This window comes from Sparus aurata, chromosome 21 (genome assembly GCF_900880675.1).
Source record: "Sparus aurata chromosome 21, fSpaAur1.1, whole genome shotgun sequence".
NCBI lineage: Eukaryota > Metazoa > Chordata > Actinopteri > Spariformes > Sparidae > Sparus > Sparus aurata.
The window spans coordinates 8,547,746-8,568,631 of record NC_044207.1 but is presented as its reverse complement, the minus strand read 5'-3'; the positions used below and the strand labels follow the sequence as shown (position 1 = coordinate 8,568,631).

The 20,886-nt window shown below is 44.7% G+C and overlaps 1 protein-coding gene across 1 annotated transcript in view; it reads left to right on the top strand.

The window, feature by feature from the left end:
- rem2 (RAS (RAD and GEM)-like GTP binding 2) overlaps positions 1 to 20,584 on the top strand; it is a 31,450-nt gene extending 10,866 nt beyond the window's left edge. Inside the window, exons 4-5 of the mRNA XM_030403714.1 lie at positions 6,968 to 7,145; positions 19,032 to 20,584. Of these exons, the coding sequence (XP_030259574.1) occupies positions 6,968 to 7,145; positions 19,032 to 19,360 (507 nt within the window). The 3' untranslated portion in view covers positions 19,361 to 20,584. The remainder of the gene's footprint in view (positions 1 to 6,967; positions 7,146 to 19,031) is intronic.
- Positions 20,585 to 20,886: the final 302 nt, after the last annotated feature.

Below are 20,886 nucleotides of genomic sequence, written 5' to 3'. Positions count from 1 at the left end.
ATCATGTCAAGCAGGATGTCCAGGCATTAATCTTCCCAATGGTCAAAATCGTCAGCTTTCATCCAGCTTTGGTAATTTTTACCTCGTGTGGACAAAATAATGCGTTTTATGTAAGGCACAGTTGTTGGCGTAGCTATATCGCAACAAAGTGCAGGGGAAACAGACTGAGTTAATAAAACAAGACCTACATGAATAATGTAAGCCAAAATTACAGAAGAAGACCATAATGTTGATTCAAATACCTAAAACAAACAGAAATGCCATGTGTCCATCATGTCTGATATATTGTTTGTGCTGTTTGAGGGTGGACCGGCGCCTATTTAAACATCACCTTGTTGCATCTTCTTCGTCTGCTATGGCAGAATCACACAGGGCAGGAGAACTTGCGCCACCCACTGCTTATGTTGATGAGCCAACTAGAGGATGGAAACAAACACCCATTTGCATGTTTTTTGCCAGTTTTCTCAAAAATTGGTTAAAATTCAGTGCCATTTGGACAGAAACCCAGCTACTTCAATGTAATCATATATTTTCATCTTTTAAAACTTCGGATTGTCGCACAATTACATGATTCACGAGGAGCTTAAACCTCAGTGGGACAGTAAGGAGGCAGAACCTGATTGGTCGTCTGACTGACATTTCAGAGCACTGATTGGCAGTTGAAACCTTGGTTAGAGAACTACTTTGTTGGTAGAACCATTTTTTTTTCTTCAAATTATAAGGCCATTAATGGATAAAGCTAAAAGACAGTAAACCACAACGAAATGTTAAGAACTAATTTATGACTAAACATGACCTCATAATAATATGAAAGGGTTTTTTTTTTTTTTTACCAGTGACTGTAGTTAAGGATGGGGTTAATGCTTGTGTTCTACAGGGAAATCCTCTTTTATCCTCCCTCCGTAGGGGTCAGAGGTCCTCTCACAGAACAGCATCCCAGAACCCAGTACAGTAGGGATTCTGGGATTTGCTAATGGACACTTCAGCAGGGTGGATGCTCCACATGCCGTCATATCAAAGCCTGAATGTGGGTCATGCAGGGACACCCGCTGCACCACCCTCCTGTGTGATTATGTGTGATTAAGGTGGATGGTGTTCAGGGCAAACAATAGTCTGTATGGCGCACTACAGACAGTCTGTGCTGTGATGATGTGGTCATCCGTGGTCATTGGTACTTGGCTTACGCAGTGCTTATGCATGTGTACGTGTGTGTGTGCATGTGTGTGTGGCCAAGCCAGTGGAGGCCAGATGGCCTCTGTAATATATTTCCTTGGGGAACCGTTGTCTCTGTTCGGCAGAAAGTACGTGAGAAAAAAAAGAGCAAACCCACCGACTCATCATTCCGTCTGCACTAAGCTTCGTCATCCTATTATCAGATTTTGACTTAGCTTCAAGAGCGAGTTGCTCCCCTGTCCCTCCCTCTTGTCTCGGCCACCCTCCTCTCCCCTCCCCTTTTCTCGTCTGTCGTTCACTTCCTTCATCCATCACCCCTGCATCTTTATTGATCCGCCTGCTCTTTCATTTGGCTGTGACAGGCGGTCAGACAGATAGAACCCAGGCCAAAGAATCCAATGTGTGCAAACTGCACGTGTTTGCTTTTGATAAAGCGAGCTGGCAGCACGAGCGTCTATGTATTTATCTGTGCTTGTGCGCAATTGTTTGTGCAAGCAGGTGGGGATGTGCTTGACCTTTTGTTTCCGTGTAAAGGCCGTAAGCTGCTTTTCTCTTGTATCTAGTTTTTTGCCTTTTTTTTTTCCCCCCCCCACAACTGGAAGGAATAATAGTTTGAGTGCTCGCCGAGCCACAGCACGTTATGCAAATGACGTCTGATAAGTGATTCACTGTCCTCAGTGTTAATGGTTGCTGATGTGGCGCGCGGCTCTAGCAAGTCGGTGCGAGGGTGCTCTCGAGTGCTCGTTAACGTACGTGCGTCTAATGTGTAGCTTCAGAGAGCTTGTGAGCGAGTGAAAATACAAGTTCATTCCAGCTCAGTGGTTAGTTAGAGGCTGTTTTCACACCAAACTTTTTAACTCAGCTGCAGCTCCTCGCTGGATGTTAGGCTTGCACAGACGATGATGAATCTCCTTTTCAAAGAGGAAAGTCACGTGATTAAAAAAACAAAAAAACACAACAGGGTTGAGAACCATGCTTCCTGTCTGGTGTTATTGGATGTGATTTTCTTATCTCCATCTGCGCCAGAAACAGGAAGTTGTGGGAAAAATTGATTCTTAGAAGAGGCTGGTTTGTAACCTTTTTATTTGTAGAAGAGACCGGCCTGTTGGGCTGTGAGCCTCCTCTTTTGGGGAATGATATTCATCATGCTGTTTGAAGGCCTGAACCGTTGCCCCATTGGACTGCGTTCAAACAGAGTGAGAAGCAGCAGCAGCAGGGGGTAAGAGTGGCTCGACCAACATATGCACAAGCCGTGTTATTTTGTTTACATCGCGGGTTTGTGTAACGTTTAATCTCCTCAGAAATTCCACACCCGTGGTGTGCTTCGTGAAACTAAAGCCATCAGTAAGACAGATAACGATACCCGGTCATAAATAAATGATGGACATAAACACGAGGCATTTGGCAGAGGCACTCTAGCATGTAGCCCAAAGCAACATTCTCCCACCAAAAATAAAACCATTATTTATTCATAATTACAATACAGAGCCAGCAATGTACATGTCGCTTTGAATACAAATCAGGCGTCGTTGTGACAGTCGTGAACTTAGTGCGGTGAGATAATCTGAGGATGAGGAGCTCTACCTCGGCGTGTGGAAAACGTTCACGTGTACTGCAATATTAGAGCACGACGGGTGGAAACCTGAACATTACTGCCACGTAGGATTGTTGAACATATCATTTCAAAGCCATGAGCATTAATCTGCCGTCATGAAAGCCTCCACTCTCCTGGGATGACGTTCCGCCAGAGTTTGTAACCTGGTTGTTGGGATTTGAGGAATTTATTGGGCACTGATGTTGGACGTGTTGGGGTCGAGGTCGGAAGTCTTTGCGGGCCAGTCGAGATCTCTGACAAAGCAGCTCAAAGAATATTTTGTTGTCGGAAAAAGAGGATGACTGGTTGTTCTCATTCGGAGCAATAATGAGGCCCTAATAGTCCCAACATATTTGCTTGTCTTTTTTAATGATTTCCATTTTAGTGATTTAGGCATTATCTTTAAGTGGAGTTATGGCATCCTGACCAGAGAATAAAGAAAATGACATCACTTTGCTGTAATGCAGCCTTTAAAAACAGGAAAAGACTGATGTCACATTGTGATATAACGATATCCAAAATCTAATAAGATATCACTATATATCACTTTAATGATATATATAATGTGGTGTTGCAGTAGCGTTAAATTAAAGCCCCTGAAAATTCTAAATGTCAATTCAGTTCAAAATTCAGAAAAAAAACATTGCTAGGTCTTTTCTATTATTATTTTAAGACTTAACTAAACTCCAGAGATCCCCTTCATCAGGCCTGCGTGGGTGTGTTCTGATTGGATTTAACCGGCAGAGCTGCCAACATCAACAAACACTTCAAATATTGCTGATCGGTGTATTGAAGCTGGTGAAATCACCTTTTTTCGAGCGCAGGCAAAGCATCCCAGACAGAAATCTCACATTTAAAATAACCAAAACTGATTCAGCTTTGGTTTTGTTCGTGTAGGATCCCATTAAAAAGACCCTCACCCTCAGACCAAAAGTGCAATTTAGTATGTAGACTGTGTCCCACATACTTTTTGGCCGTGGCGTGCATAAAGGTGGTGCGCGTACAGGAAGAGTTAAACCTCACAAAGCAATCCATCTTTCAGGGCGAACGGCCTTGTCGGACGAGTGCTTTGTTGTTAGCATGATGTCATTAATATTTTCCTGAATGCTGAATGAGCTGTGTGTATTTGCGTATGATTTGAATATTACTGTGTGTAGACTTGGCTCCTGTATTCGTGTGTAAGTCCATGCGAGTGTGTGTGTGCGTGTGTGTGTGTGTGTGTGTGTGTGTGTACGGGGGGGGTAGGTATTGACAGATGGCCGGCTCTCTGTGGACTGTGAGGAGCTGCTTAATCTAGAGAAGGAAAGGCTGAGAGAGGGAGGGGGAGAGCTGGCCACTGTCCCGAGCTGCTCTGCCTCTGTCAGACAGAGAGGTGTATTTACTTGGTCACAGTTTTCCTCCCGAGGCGCTCCATCACCCTCCTAATCGATGTCCACTCCGTGTATGTCGTCCTCTTGCCTGCAAAGATTAGTCTCTCTGCTCCCTCTCTCTGTTGTTTGGTTTGTCTCTCTCTGTCTTCTTTCCATTCTTCATCCTCATCCCTAAATCAGACAGTGACAGGTGGCGGAGCCGCCTTCCACGCCAATGCCTCCCCTCCCCTCCCCTCCCCTGTCTTTTCCTGTGCTCCGTCAAACAGACAGAGTGCCAAGGGGCTCCCCATGAATTTCCTGCTCCAGGGTCTGATCCGATACTACTTGGCTGTGCGAGACAATATGAATTTTTCAAGCGTCTGAAGCTCTCTGGAGGGCAGGAATTTACCTTCAGGGTGGTGTGGATGTAGGGCAAGGGCACCACCGCACTCACACATACACACAGACAACATGCAGTCCAAAGCCAGCCAGCAGATTGGGTTATCTGGCAGGAAAAATGTGTTTTTGTATTGATTTAGTCACCCCCGTGTGCGGCTGAGTCCTATTTCTACTTCAAATACAACTTGATTGTGTTTGCTGTCCTACAGGACAGGGTTTTTTTGGGGGGATATAATACAATTTAAAGTTATAGATTAAAGCTAAAATCAACTCTCAAATATGATTTTACCAATTCCCTCTCAGCATTTTTGCAGTAAACTCGAGTAAAAGCTTCTGAGCTCACGACTGTGATGTAAATTTTATTTTCCAGCATTGCTCAACAGGAGAAATACTTTTGACACCGTGGAAATACTTCAGATTTCATTTAAAAAACATGCTTCATTGTGAGAACTCACATTTTTTTTGTCACCGTATGTGTTCTTATTCTATACTGGGTCTCTATTTCGCTGACATACCGTTTGGTTTTGTCTCAGGTTTCTGTCTTTGGGCCTGTCAAAGTTAAAATAAAATATCTTATGTTTTTAACCACATATGCCTGGTGTTACACTATCAATCATCTTTAAGTACAGTGAAGATTCCAGGGCTTCGAATGATATCCATATTGTGATCGCGGATCGGAAAAATGGACAAGACTTGTAATATTTTTTGCAAATCTATGTTGCGGACATAAAAAACACACCCTAGTTCTGTAGAATCACTAAGACTCTGGATCAAGCAGATGATGTTGTCAACCAGAGTGAAAACATTTCTGGATCTAATTTTGCAGAGGCTGTAAACGCAACACTGCCCCACACATCCTCATGCCTAAAAGATTAAATAGGTATTGCCAGTTACTTCCAAAACTACATAATCATGGTTCCCAAGAAGACATGACCTGGCGTAGCGGATCTTCGTCATGGGCTCACGGTTTGGTTAGGTTTAGGAAAACATTGTGGTCTGGCTTAAAATAACTTATAAACTTATAAACTGCCTTCATAGTAGACCTACATGGTCATTTTTGACATATTATCATCTAAAACTTCTTCCAGCTAAACAGTTGCTTGTTTAGACAGACAGCAGATGATGTTTGTAGTCATGCCTCATATCACGGGGCAAATGTAAGTCCAATATTCATTGATTAAAATGTAATATTCATACATTTTTACCTGTTTTTATGGTCTCCAACACCTCACGAGGGCCGCCTGGCTCTTTAGCAGCTGAGGGCTTGCCTGAGTAATCCAGCTAGTTGCTGTCATTGACTGTTTTCCGTCAGTTTATCCGAGAACAACAGCTGCCGAGTGCAGGATCCATAGAGGCAGTTTGACTGACACAAACAGTCAAGTTTCGGCCGCTTCAAAAATAAAATAAAAAGCCGGTAGAGGCTAAAAAAAAACAGCTGCATGGAGCCGAGGGGAACTTTAAAGTTGTGTGTTAATTCTTGGCTGGTTGGTTCATATAAATATATTTATAAGGGCAGCTGTAAGGGCAATGCTAGGAACCACGTGATGACAGGTTGAACAAAGACAGTGAATCGTCTAAAACGCTTTAATGCTACGTGACGCAAATAGTGCGTACCGAACCCACATGACCACAGGCTTTAGACTTGCATCCAAAATTGGATTACTTTGCAGTTCACAACCACAGGGAATTATATTCACTAAGTCCCTACATCTAATATCACACGTCAAATTAGCAAACCTTTGACTGATACAACATTTACAAGACATTAGTATTTGGATGCTGTAATAAGTAATTAGGTCAGTGAATGATCTGCTGGGAGGAATTTGGCCATGAGTGCTCCCTGGGTATCATGAGTTAGGGTTCATTCAAGTCACAGCCAGGTTAACCTTGTCATGACTTACTCTGCACCCCTGAACCACCTTCAGCCCAAATGTAAGTGTAGCTGACATAATCAGGGAGAGGAAGCGAGCGAGGACAACGATGGTCCCAGGCAGTTCCAAGCTGCTGTTTCTGCTAGAGCCACCCGGGCTAATTGAGCCTCTGTGACAGGAAGCCCCGGCGGGATGTTCGTGGTCTCCGCTAAAAGGGTCGGGAGATTCAAAGTGAAGCATGACATGCATACAGTCAAGTTGAGCAAAGTCTCCTCTGCGTCCTCTCATGGGACAGCGATAAAAACACGAGTGCCGCCTGCCCGGCGTTGGCAATGACGTCCCTCGAATGGCTAAGCTCCAGCACAACAAAACAAGGACACGACGGGGAGACTGACTTTATAAATGTTGTCCGAGGAGAACATGTCACTCTGCAAACGTAACGGATCTTGGGCAACGTATCGCAGCGATCTGACATCCCACACCTACCCGGCTGTCACTAGATCTGTCCTTTATGTAGTCGGTGCTAACCTGCTCCACCGAGGTGCTGTTTTATTAATGTGTTTGTGTCTTTGTATCCCCAGGACCTGTCCACTCTGCAGTGTGATGTGTGCATCCTGGTCTTCTCAGTGACTGACAGGCGAAGTTTCCACCGCACCGCCCAGCTCCGCCTCCTCCTCAGGGAGTCCCAGGCACACACACCAATCATCCTGGTGGGCAACAAGAGCGACCTTGTCCGCTCCCGCGAAATCAGCTCAGAGGGTAGGTAGAGGGAGGAACAGGGTCAATTAGCCGTTTGCGGAACCTCTCGGCCTAACAGCAATTATCCAATAATAGCTTGGCAACCCATAACTCGGCATGGCAGGTCTGTCAAGCTCCCAACGTGTGGATGAAGTGGGAGAGTATGCAGAGTGGTGACTCTTTTATGAACCTTTCCTGAATCAAAACACAAGCACAAATGCAAGGAATATATCCGACGAACCATCCTTGCTGTCTGCAGTCGTAACCCATCCCAGTGCCACTTCCATGGCTGTGGGCGGCTACGTTTTGTGGCGATACAGGCTAGGTAAGAAAGAGGAACGCTCACATCCACTGCTATTCTGGAGAAGCTAGTCCCGGCTACGCTATGCTAGCAGCAATGTTCCACTCTGCCAGAAATCGTTGTCTGTGACAGCACAGTGTTGACTGAGCACACTGGTTGGTTCCTTCTCCTCAAAAATACACAACAAAATTTAAATCTCAATCTAAACTCTTTCCTGCCTGTGCAAGTTCGCAAGCTAGCAGCAGAGAGTTATGTTAGAATGTTTGGTTTTGCTTATCAAACTTAATATACTAACAAAGTTAACTCTACAGTCAGATATAAAAACAATCTGTCTTTTACACGGACCATCAAGGGCTAGGACGTAGTCTTTTTGTCAAATAATATCTAGTCATCATGGCCCTATACAGCCAAAGTCATAACGCTAGCATCTGTTCCAGCAGCTTTGCTAAATTAAGTCAATTGGCGCTGTACTCACATCATTGTAACTTGTTTTGACATTGTCCATAAAACACAACATTTTCTTCTCAAGAAACACGTTGCTAGCTTCCGTGGTGACTAGCTCACCCTCGACTCGCTCGTCAACTCACCTCTGTTGGGGAGCCATAAAGTTTAGGGGCCCAGACCAAGGGATTATAGGAAATGATGTTGGCTAAAGGCCACTAAAAATAGAAATCTTAAATAAGCAATAGTTTGTTTTCACAAAACTGCTGTCCTTACTTTTGCTCTCTATTAAATACCCTTTTTTACAGGGTCCTTATTTAAATGACATAAAATTCATCCAACGACTGATGTCAAGGAGTCGACGTTAGCTTAATTAGCTAGCTAGACCCACTGTGATAAAACCGCCCCCGCTATCATTAAAAAGTGCACACTGTATGTGCTATTAGAGAATTGAAGCTTCACAGGCATAGCAGAACCATTGGGTGCTGGGCTTGGCAAATGATTAGTTTGCTTCTGCCCAGACACAAGCTATGATGAACAGACGCCAGGCTGCTGTGTTGAGTGATGCAAGAGCAGAAACACACCAGAAAGATTTGAAATGGACTCCCATGTTCGCTTCCTTCAACTGCCTTTCAAAGCTGCTCAACAAACGGAAAAAATTCAAATGGAAACTTTCAATTAGACTGATTTTTTCTGCTTTGTTAGAATGGATAACAGTGCCTCAGTGCCCCACAATACAAATGTGGAGTTAGAAGGACTACACACACACACACACACACACACACGCGCACACTCATCTTCCCCTAGAGATTAATGGTAGTGTGCTTTGTGCATTTACTCATCTATACCTTCTGTTTACCCCTTTTTCTGTCTTTCTCTTTGTTGGCTCATCCATCTCTCTCTGCCCGGGTATTTTGCCATAAATCTTCCCCCAAGCTGACACCGTCTCCATTAGAGAGACTCTTGGGGGATCTATCTTTGATTAGCAAAATCAATTTTCTTCAGTGTTTACAATATCCAGGGATAAAAACCCCCTTTGGTAAACTCCTCATGGGAAGAATATACTATCATTTGTTATTGCTGTAAAAGAGTGGAAAAATACACTGTCTGGTAATATTACTTACCCCCATGGCTGTTTTCTGTTTTATTGGTTTACCATTGGATTACACAGGCTGTAATTACACTTTTTGACAATGATGCAGAAGAGAAATGTGGCACCATTTGGTTCAAATACAGTAGAAAACAAAACATAACTGATCAGTTTTAACTCTTTGTGCAGACATGTATGGCTAACACAAACAAAAGTCAAGCTGTCAACTGCTATTTAAAAAAAAAGAAACTAATGTTGGAACTGGATTCCATTCTTTTCTTCTGTCATTTGCTGCTGCAGTGTACTAGCTACTTACCATGAAGCGAAACCGGGTGGTGTTTTTTAGCAGTGGGGCTGCAGGGTCGGTCAGTCAGTCGGTCAACTGGGCAGAGAAAACCTGACACCTAATGACGCTGGTGATCTCTGCCCAGCAAGTGGACATCTGTGGTTTTAAGCAAAATGTCTCCACATACAGTATGTTGGATAGATTGCCATAAAATAAATTATAGTTGTATTATAGTTATTTTAATTACATTAAATTTGTCCAAGACTAAAGTTCATGACAAAATGATAACAAAATGAAAATCTCACATTCATAAATTGTTACAAAGAAAGAAAGTGTTCCTCTACACACAGGGGTCTACATTCAATAGGTTCAAGGCTGCAACTGCTGCCAAAGTTAAATACTGATGGTGATAATTACTAAATAAAGACTTTCCCTGCTTTTCTGTGTACTAGGTGTATTTTTTGGCTGATCTTTGTCGACAAATTCTGATTTCACCCTCTGTGATTTAGTGCAGTAAAAAAAGATACACACTAAGAAGTCCATGGGGATTTTTTTTATGGCCGTGTGTTGTTTTGATGCAGCAATTCTCAATGCAGAATGAATAAAACTGTGAATCTAAGAGCTCATGTTACTTTTTTTTAAAATATATTTTGGCTTGCCACACTGAAGCGGGAGCTTGGCAAAACAAACTCACTGAAGAAGAAACACCCAGTGCTGAACCCAATCCATTTAGTGATGCTTGAGAAAAGAATCCACTGAACAGAGATCAGACCACGGGCAGGTTATAATTTTGCTGGACTTTATGAGTGAATTCTTTATGAAGTGCTGGCGGGCCGTCCCATTGTCTGAATCCCATTAATGTTTCAAACAGCAAGCGGGTGCAGGGTGACTGTGTGTGGAAGGGAGGGGAGACTGACAGCGCAGTTTGACCTTGATTTGAACTGGTATTCACGGTCCACGCGGCGTGTAAATCCAAAACTTCGCGGTCATCTGCAATTTCAGAGCGCTCGCAGTGCACGTTGAGTCTCGCTCGTCGGATCTGAAGACGCATTTTGCTGCTGAGGCGAACATCACCTCATCCTCCCCTATCCAATCCTCTGGAGGGCCTCCGTCTCCCCGTGTCCCTCAGCTCCTCCGGGTTTCTGTTTTGCTGTTTTGTTTTTGTCCAGATGGCATATCTCCGTCTGGATTATCTCCCTCTTACAGGAAGCCGCCGCTCCTACTATCTTTATGTGTGTTTGTGCACGACTGCCTGCGCGCACACATGCACGCGCAGCCTCGTTTCTCCCCCGTCTTCTCGCCGCCTGGTGTCTGCGAGGCCGTTTCAAAGCGGCGACTGCGATGAAAGGGGGCGAGGAGAAGAGGGGTGACGGAGGGAAGGGTGGATGCATGAGAATGGTGAATGAAAGGGAGTCTTCTCGGCTGTGAGGAGATGTGGCGGGGCTTGTTTTGTTGCCCTTGAAAGAACCACTCTGAGTTTTCAGTCGTTCAGGCTGGGGATGTTTTTGCAGTCAGTGGCCGTATAGCTAGTGTTGCATCAACACATTGGTTTCTCCATACATCAGCGAGGCCATCTTTATCTCCTATAGATGTGCCTCCTTGCCTGCGTGAAAGAGATTATTCTGTGAGACGATCCTTTCAGTGCCTTTTCACAAATTAGCCAATAAATGATCTCCATTAATCGCTGCTGCTGGCGCCGTGAGCCTTTAAGGTAGAATCTCTCATTTGTGATCTGTTTTTTGTCAGTGACCAGAGGTGAACCCAGCCTTCAGCTCAAATAAAAGTCTTGATAATGATTCCTTACGAGAATCTAGTCCGGACGTTGGTGTAATCTGCCATCACTTGACTCCGTGTTTAGTTTTAAAACATTTTCCGGTGTTGCCGCTGAGTCGAACCAGTCCCCGTAATAGGAAAAGACTGCGCGTCGAGCCGAGCCCACTGATGACCCACATTCTTTCCACTCCTTCACTCTTTCTTCACATGATACTTTGATCTCCGTCTTTTGGTTTTCTCAGTGCGAGGCCCACAGCTCTCATTAAACCACCATATAAAAGCCCCAGCAAAAGAAGCAAAGCGTACCAGCATCGCAAAATAGCCGAGAGTCAAAGAAATGATCCACAAAGCTGAAGTGCCTGATATATTCCTCCAGAGTCCAAGTGCGAAGGGCTGAAGTAGGGCTAAAAGGAAGGGCCAGAAACATGACGCACGTAGGATGCTGACGTTCCAGTCGGGGTTGTGGCCCAGGAACTCGTTAACTTTACCCGATTAGTATGCAAAAAGATTGTAATGCGATTGGTTCAGAGCACGGTAGCTTCACGTTGCCATTTCTTCTGACAGTCGTGGGATATTTAAGAAAGAGAAAGAGAGTTGAAATAGCTGGTGTCGTCACAGTAGCTCTTTCTCTTTCTCCTGGCCGAGGCGATGATATCCACTGTATTGTTGTCGTCAACAGATCTTGTCATGCATGCTCATCCTCCTTGCGCTGATGTCCGTGGTAAACTGCGGAGGGTCATTATCGATCATTCAGCGTCCGTTGTCAAGGTATTGTCAGAGAGACGAGACGCTCCAAGCGTTAACTGAAATGATGACAACACTTACGGCAGCTTTAAGAAAGACATATGTACAATCAGAAATTCCTTTTCAGTCCCGTTTGCAACATTTGAATCAACATGTTCACGATTAGAAGTGGCTTTATTAGCGAGAGTAATGTGAAGGTTACAGGCGAATGCTGCTTCATCGTTACAACAGTTTGTATATCCACAGTCCTGAGTCTGTCTTCTGTGTTTCCTCTCAGCCGGGCGCATTTCGTGCAATCTAGTTGGCTGTTAGTCTTTGCAATGTGTTCAATTTGAGACGCAGGTGATGTTGGGCGACGCAACAGTCAGCCTTCATCCCGGCTCGTTCTTTGATGACGGTCTTCGATGGTGTGTCTGGGTCCGAAAGGGAAAGCGTACCGTCAGAGTGAGGTTCTCATGAGGACATAACAACAGGGATGTGTGTGCGTGCGTGCGTGTGTAGAAAGTGTAGAAACCACAGTCCGAGGTCAAATCTTGTTTGCTTTGCTTTGTTTTGCAAGTTAAACAGAGGCAGCAAGTGTAAAATCTGTGCACATCGGTGCCTGCTCATCGCTGTCGACCCACGTTCGGCCTCAGCCTCGGTGTATGCTTAACGACGCGGCTGGACGGGAGGGCGAGGGGAGAATAACGAGAGATGCCTGTACTCAGCATATTCTCTCCTTATAAAAAGAGAACAGCCCAGGAGCTGCGATGTGGTCAGCGATATGGAAATGCCCCGTCTCTGCTCCCGCGGGCGCCTGACAAGGATGTTCTTACGTTGTCTCCGGACCAGCCCGCATGTATTCCCCCTGATGTGTGAGCCTGACAGAGGAGGCTGACTGGCCTGCCCGGGTAGCTAACATCCTCCTTAAACAACCCGGGGCTCGGAGTGCTGAAGTCATAAAGTCTATTTATGGCATGTACAGTGACACTTTTATTCTGCTATGTCTCACCTTCCCCCTCTTTGCTACATCTGTCCCCGTCCACACACACACACACACACACACACGCTGTCACACCGGGAACGTTTTCATCATTTGCTCAATATGGCTCCGTGGTGTGGCCCGGCTCCTCTGGCCTGTGATTAATATGCACTCTGGCTCAGTTTGCTTAGTCGACATTCTTTCTGTCCGTCCCCTCCCTCTGTCCGTCCGTCTGTCTCCTTCTGTCTCCTTCCTCTCCTCCTGCTTGCTCATTTCAATCTGCCATCTTGCCTGTCATCTCCCCTCAGCGTCTCCCCCCTCCTGTCTTTGTGACTCATGTTTCTTTCCGTTCGTCTCCACGCCTCTCTCAGTCTCTCTGCCTCTCCTTCCCTCCCTCGTTTCCTCTCTCCCTGTCAGCAGACAGGTGAGCGACCTTTGGGTGAACCCCTCCTCTCCTCTCCTCTCCTCTCCTCTCCTCTCACCTCACCTCGCCTCCGCTCCTCTCCGCTTTTCCTCTTCCTCTTCACGTCCTGTCTTGCCTCCCCTCGTTTCCTCCTTTCGTCTCCTCATTTCCTTACCCCAAATCCTCCCCCCTTGTTTCCTTTCCTTCTTCTTGTTCCGCCTCTCCTCTCTTCAACTCCTTTCATTGTTTCCCCTCCTCTCATCCTCTCATTTCCTCTCCTCTCTCTCTCCTTTATACGCCCCTCCTCTGTTGTTCCCTTGATTCTTTCCCACTCCTCTTCTCTGTTCATCTTGTTTCCTCTCCTTTCTTGTTTCTTGTTCCTTCCCCTCCATTTCCTTTACTCTCCTTGTACCTCCTCTGCTTTTCTTGTTGCCTATTCTCTCGTTTCCTTCTTTCCTCTCCTCTCATTTTCTCATTTTCTGTCCTCTTATCTCCTTGACTCCTCTATCCTCCTCTCCTGTTGTTGCCCTGTTTCCTCTCCTCTCTTTGGTCCCCCTGCACTTGTTTCTTCTTGCCTCCTCTTCTCTCCTCCCCTTGTTTCCTCTCCTCTTGTCTCTTGTTTCGTCCCCTCTGCTCCTAATTTCCCTCCACCCTTTTCCTCTCCTCTCCTTTTGTTGTTTCCTCCTCTCTTGCATCCTTCTTTCCTCGTCTCCACTACTCTCCTCTCTCTGTTTCCTCTCCTCTCCTCTCCTCTCCTCGTCTCCACTACTCTCCTCTGCTCTTTTCCTCTCCTCTCCTCCCTCTGTGTTTCCGCTCCTCTCTCTCTCACCTCTCCCAATTTAATTTCCCAAACTCTCCTCTGACAGGTCACAAACACTAACTTCAATTCAATCAGCTGCCGTAGGTATTAGGATAAGCCCTGTTGATCTGGTTTGGGATTTGTTTTTTGTCCTCCCTCTCTTACCTCACCCTCCATTGGGTGACACTGTTGTGGGTCAACAGCTGCTGTGCGGCTGCATTATCACAACGAGATCAAGTCTGGCTCGGTTTCATGTAATACCTGTGTAGCGCCAGCACGTTCACCAGGTTGATGCCTCCCAAGCACAGCCACACCATAAAAACAAAGGATTAACTGGTTAAATTACAACGACTGTAAGGTTTTAACTATATTTAATAACGAGATAAAAGCACTTAGTAAATCACACTGATGTGCAGCTTATGAACTGCTGATGTTTGCTTGTGTAGCTTCGCGTGGTCTCGATCAGCAGATGGAGCTTGCACAGTCAATAGAACTATCACCATGACAACTGTGCAAACTCCATCCACTGACGGGCGGAACATGTGGTGGAAAGCTTCGGGAAAGGGTTAGTGAGAGGGCCTTGACTTAAGATATCTAACCATGCATGAACTACGCTCACCGCGGTACTCGGTGTTCCCGGTGTTACACGTTGGTCGGGTACACACCGTCATTTTGCATTTTTTATCGATACGAAATTGTACGGCCCAGCAGCACAGTGGAGCAGGAGTCACACAGCTGTCAACGACTTGGCAATATTTTGAATTTAAACCCGATGCTTATTGGTAACCGATAAATGTAATGAGGGAAAGAGGGTTGGTTGGTTACCTCACTGAGAAGTTGGAGATGTGCAGCGTGTTGCTAGACGCTCTTCATCGAAACAGTTGCTCGATGTTGACATTTAAAACGCTGTCAAACAACGCAGAAAATGACAGTTTTCTAGTTCAGTAGACACATTTTTGATGAATGGTAGCAACACTGACACAACACGTTGCATTTCCTGTGTGTATCCGACTTCAAAATAAAAGTCAACATGTGTTTCACCAGTTATTTTTATTTGTAACAATCAATTACAGATATTGAGCCTCTCTTTTGAAAAACCTGATGTATATGATGTCTGAGCTTATTAGTCCGTGCGGAATCTTTGACACTGCAGCAACCTTAATATGAGCATATTTTTATTTCCAAACTGGGGCATTTTTTTTGGTAGTTTTTATTTTTTATCTTTACAGATCCAACCTGTCGAAAGCTGTTGAAAACAGTAATACACTAGCCCTGAGTTAAGTTCAGCATATAATAATTTACCTGTTGTGTTGAGTTCTACTCCACAGTAGCTGTTAGCATATTGATGTTGCTGTTGCACAGACATCAAAGATGCTAGAAAAGCAATGTAGTACGTGAAATAAGTACAGCAGGATCGTCAGATAGCTCGGACAAACGTGTTAAACTGTTCATCTTTGAAGGCTTGAGATGGCAACTGAAAGAAACAGGTTTACCGAGTTCACACATCTTCGAACCGCCATCATGAAGCGCCAGTTGTCTGCCCAGGAGTGACAACATCACGGTGGTGCTGTTTGTTGTAAAACATAAAGGGCAGCCAAACAACTGATAGACCGGTTTTACAGGAACATATTACCTGGACAGTGAATAAACATGAACACAGTGAACTACCCGTAGTAATCCTCCACTGCACTGCTCATGCATAAAACAGTGGGTACAATGGGTCAAAGTTGGTGCACAACGGAACACAAATTTACATCTGACAGTGTGGTTTATTATTTTAATGTTCACCTTCGTCTCAAAGACAGCTTTAATTCTTTGTTTGCCAATTCTAATTTGCAGCAGAAAATGATAAAATGATGGACAGAAACATCTCGTCTCCTCAGTAGATTATGTATGAGTATGTTTGAATTAAATCACAGTCTCGCCTGATATAATTCCTTATCGAAGTTTTTAAGTGCTTATCTTTAATTTGCTTTTCTTTTGTTCTGTGGTTTAATCCTCTTGCAGGTAGATGCCTCTACTGCTTTACTCTTGTCCGTGCTTCCGGGGTATTATTGCGTACCTCAAATCAATTCTCTAAGTCGACGGAGAATCAAGGTCATCGTAGAAAAATGTAAATCTCTGAAACAAACGCAAAATCCATCTATGGCTGCGACCTCTTCCAGCTGCCCACACTTTGCTGTCATTTAAAATTCACGCACTGTCAGTTCTTATACAGTTATGAATACTAATAATAAAACCTTAAAAGCCCTCTCTGCACATAGCTTGCTCGCAAGATGCTTGCTCTGAGCAGTGCGGTGGCAATAGTAGAAAAGAAAATAGCATTTGAGCTGACAATGAATCCCATTTGTAGCGGCGTGATCTCTATCCGTCAGCTTTCCTTATCATCCAGGCTTGTTTGACCAGGAACAAACAGACGCTTTTAGCTGAGATACCGAGCCTTGTCAACAACACGTTGAGTCACCTGTCCTCATCCAGGGGAGTCGCATCGAGATAGGCGACGTTTTCCCCACTGAGCCGCAGCCAAGAGATTTGAGCTTAAACAACTCAGCTAGTCGCAGCGTTAACCCCGTCCTGCCTTCACTGCCGCACGCTCCGGCTCTTTGTTTTCATTTGTAACTGTTGGTATGACAGATTTGCAGAAGGAATACACAGAATGTTCATTTTACAAACATCACAAAGCAATAAAGGGTAATTACTGTGGTTTAATTGCGGAAAAGGAAAGAGAATTTTAAGTAACACTAGAGGGGAGATTAAAATTGGTCTAAAAAGACAAATCCTTTCCTCCCTCCTTTTCCTTTCCTTCCTTTGTCACTTTTTTTTATTTGCAATTGCCTCTTTCATTTAATTTCACTCTTCACTTTGTATTAACTAAATGTTGTAAAACTACGGTGACGAGTGTCCTTTTGCAGCAGTGTAGCACTCCAATTGTTTGACAATTGCTATTTTTCTTCATTTGTGCTGATTTTCCCTCATGACTCATTGCAGGGGATTCAGATCACCTGTGCACAGGTGGGGAGACTGACTCCTGATTGAGGAGTGGGGGCAGCTTGGGGCATTTCCCTCCCAGCCAATCATGGTGCCTTTTTGTGAAGGCTTAAAGGAGGTGGGGAATGGCACACAGGTGTATCGCACCCTCAGTCTGAATCCGTCCCTGACCCCTTGCGAACCTCATTCCCCTTGGACTGTCAGCCAGAAACTGGTCTGTTCAGGCCTTTTTTTGTTTTCTTGGCTGCCTGCACCTTTGAGTGAGGAAACTGTTTATTTGGGAACCCCTTTAAAACCCAATCCCTTATATACATTCAGTTTGCCTTTTTATTTCCCCTGAGGCTTGTAGGTAGGATTTGTTAGTTATACCCAGAGGAGGCATTTGTTTAGTATACCTGGAAGAGTAAATTGTTCATTGGGCATTTCCACTAGATTTTCATGTATTTGTTTATATTTTTTTGTAGGTTGGGCTGGCCTGTAGGCAATTTACTGTCAGTACCGCCATAGCAGAAAACCTGACATCTGGATGAGAATCTGTTTAAACCAAACTCCTGTTCAAAATCTGCATATTTTCACATACTATTTACACAGTCTCCATCAACGGATGACATTTGCTCAGTTGTCATGGAGACACAGTATATGGTGGAGTGAGCTCTTATGATTTCATCTGCAGCACTTTTCTTGACCTCTGTAAGTTGTAGTTTGAGAAAACAATGCTGATTCAAGGTCCACTTTCTAGCTTTTTAAAAAACTTTGCTCTCAGCTGAATCACATGGTCCTTATGAGAGGATGGAGGATTGCTCAGACACATGTAGACATATCCGTCTCCATGACAACTGAGTAAAATCAATTGAACTGTGATAAGTGTGATACAGTTGAAATCTCCAGGGAAAAACAGCTAGTAAGCCCCTTACCATGCAAGCATATATTGACATACTGTTGACTTAAAAATTTTATGTTTTTATATAAGATATATTTTATTATGTCGAAGGACATATGTCGAAGGAATATATATGTGTGTGTGTGTGTGTGTGTGTGTGTGTGTGTGTGTGTGTGTGTGTGTGTGTGTGTGTGTGTGTGTAGTATTGTTATTATATGTATGTATATGTGTATATATATACTTAATAGATAATTACTAGATAATGTGTTTTTTATAACATGTCCTTTTTTACACTATATTACAAATAATTAGTATATGTGTCAATATATAGATTATATGTCATTCGATATATTCAGTAATACATCGTGAGTGCATTAATAAATACAAATTTCAAAATGTAAGAAGATGACAGTAATTAGAACATAAGCCTGTGTCACCTCTTCAGTGCAATATGTATATATAACATTTTATTATATATATATATATATATATATATATATAATGTAAAATATTATCATAACACTGTTTAAAGAGGCAATATATAAGAATTCTAGTTGAACACATTCAAAATTCTACTAAAATTATCAACACAATGTGAATGAATTACAGTTTGACATCATAATGTATGAAGTGAGCATGTTAACCAGCTAGCCTCCTCCCAGTCCAAAGCTCCTTGGCCTGAGCGCCCAGTCTGAACTGCTACATGTACGGCTAGCTGAGCTAAGTGCAGCTACAGTTGGCACTTCTATAGTTTGAATACAGACCTGTTTTTTTGTTGTTGTTTTTTTTTTATATCCACTGTCATAAATCACAGTTCCCCCAAAAAACATTTCACTTGGATCGATTGTTTCTCCTCCGCTGTCACGGCTATCAGACGAGATTAAAAGCCACAGTAAACAGAGAGGAATGTCTCCTCCCCACAAAGTGAGATGCAGTAGATTGACTCCATTTGTCACAATTTGGTGCAGAAGAAGTGGCAAATTAACAGTTAAGGAGTCTGACAGAGTCTCTCAAACAGCAGGGCGCGAGCCGTCAATGCAGACGTATTATCTGGTGGTGAGACACATCACACAGCAGCTGGCTCGTAAACAAGCTGTCGATGGTTTGCTGGTCTGATCTTGTGTCATTACATTTCAAACGGCTGCCGCTAATTGCCTTTTCCAGATGCCACTGTGTGAAGCCTCACTTATTTAAAATATACGCCGTACGACCATTTCTTAAATCTTCCTCTCTCTCAACAGAGGCCCAGTCCAGCGCCATGATGTTCGACTGCGTCTACATGGAGTTGTCCGCCTCCCTGGACCACGGGACCAATGAGCTGTTGGAGGCCGCGGTCCGGGCCGCGAGGGGCGACTGTGTGGGCCCGGGCTGGACCGATGGGGACCCCGGTTCGGGCCGCAGGGAGAGCCTGACCAGCCGGGCCAAGCGCTTCCTGGCGGGGCTGGTACCACGCTCGTACGGGCGAGACCGGGACCGGGATCGGGGCCGCTACAGGGAGATGAGCCGCCACCGGGGCAGCAAGATCCTCCGCCAGAAGTCCCGCTCCTGTCACGACCTCAGCGCACTGTGACACCCACACGCAGGCAAAGAGACACACTCCCACACATGTACACACACAACAGATTGAAGGGGGGTGTGGAAGAGGCGGAGGAGCCGAGGAGGACGAGCAGCTGATTAAAGAAGAGGAGGAGACTCACAGCAGTGAAGTGGAAGTGGAGAAGTGGTGGATGAAGGTCGAGGGAGGGGTGGGGGGAGGGGGAGCCTACATGAACCTGGAACACAGCACGAGGTTCTCCAAGATGGCGGCCAGGACAAAACACGTACCGAGGGTGAGCCGCGGCGTTCACCTGATGAGAGCAGGAGATAATTAGTGACAGTGGATAGAGACACTTCAAGATGCTAATTAGAAGCGGGAGGTGAAGGGCGGTCGGGGTTGTCACAAACAAACACACACAACTAAGTAGCACGCACTGATTACGTAGAGACTGATAGCAATCTGATGTATAGCTATTGTTAACCCTGTTTTATAGCATGCCGAGTAGACGATCTAAGACGTGACCCTGTAGGTTTTGCAGTTACACGATACTGACTGTGCCTCAGTGGCCGATAGCTAATGCACAATCTAGCTAGTGTCCCTAGCGATGCCATCTCGAAGGCAAAACCCTTTATTTATGTATTTAAAAAAAAAAAAAAAAAAAGCTCCTTCTCTGTGCATTTTCTAAGCCACTAACTTCACAACTGCGTCCACCCTTTGTGTTCAGTACTGGTTTTACCGAAGTGTTTGACGACACCGCCACCACCTGCATCAGTTCATCCGTGGTTTTTTATACAAGGATACAAACATCAGCACCCAAGCCATATTCTCGCGGAACGCCCGCAAGAGCGGTCAGCACAAGGAGCCCTTTACCGTCGGATGTGGAGCGCAGACAAAAAGGTCAAACGGGCTATAAGGAATACGACTTTAGCATCGACGACCGGACTGAATTTTCTTCGATGAGGCGGAGTCACAGAGCAGAGGATGTTCTTGGAAAAACACGGGAGGACAAACGAGAGAAAACCTAATCTACCTGTGGCTGTTAGATGTTTTTCATTTCTCTCTTTATACCCACCCGCATTATTATATGTGTTCGAGACTGGATTCTGTGGGGGCTGGCCACACAGGTGACCCAAATTAGAACGTTCTGGAAACGTTGTTCGGATATTTCGTCAAACATACTGACGCGCGCTCACCCGTTTGTCACCGCACTCTTGTCTTTCCACTGAGAATAAATTGATTTTTGTTTGACATCCTGAATGTGTGTCTGGTCCTTTTTTTGTTAAAAAAAAAAACAGTGTCATGAAATGAATGTGTCATCACTGGCGTTACTAGGTTGAGGAATGGCGGGACAGGTCAGCGGATGACTCACACGAGCCCCAGACAGACTTTGAGACGGCCTCTCAGGACAGCTGTTCCATTTAGGTCCGAGCAGCGAGATAGATTCAATGTCAATACTCTGCGGCTGTAACAAAATCTCGGGGTGAGAATAGATCAGATCCGGGGAGAATATGAACCAAGACAAAGCAATATGGAACCGCCCAGACTTTAAGGGCCGTGCA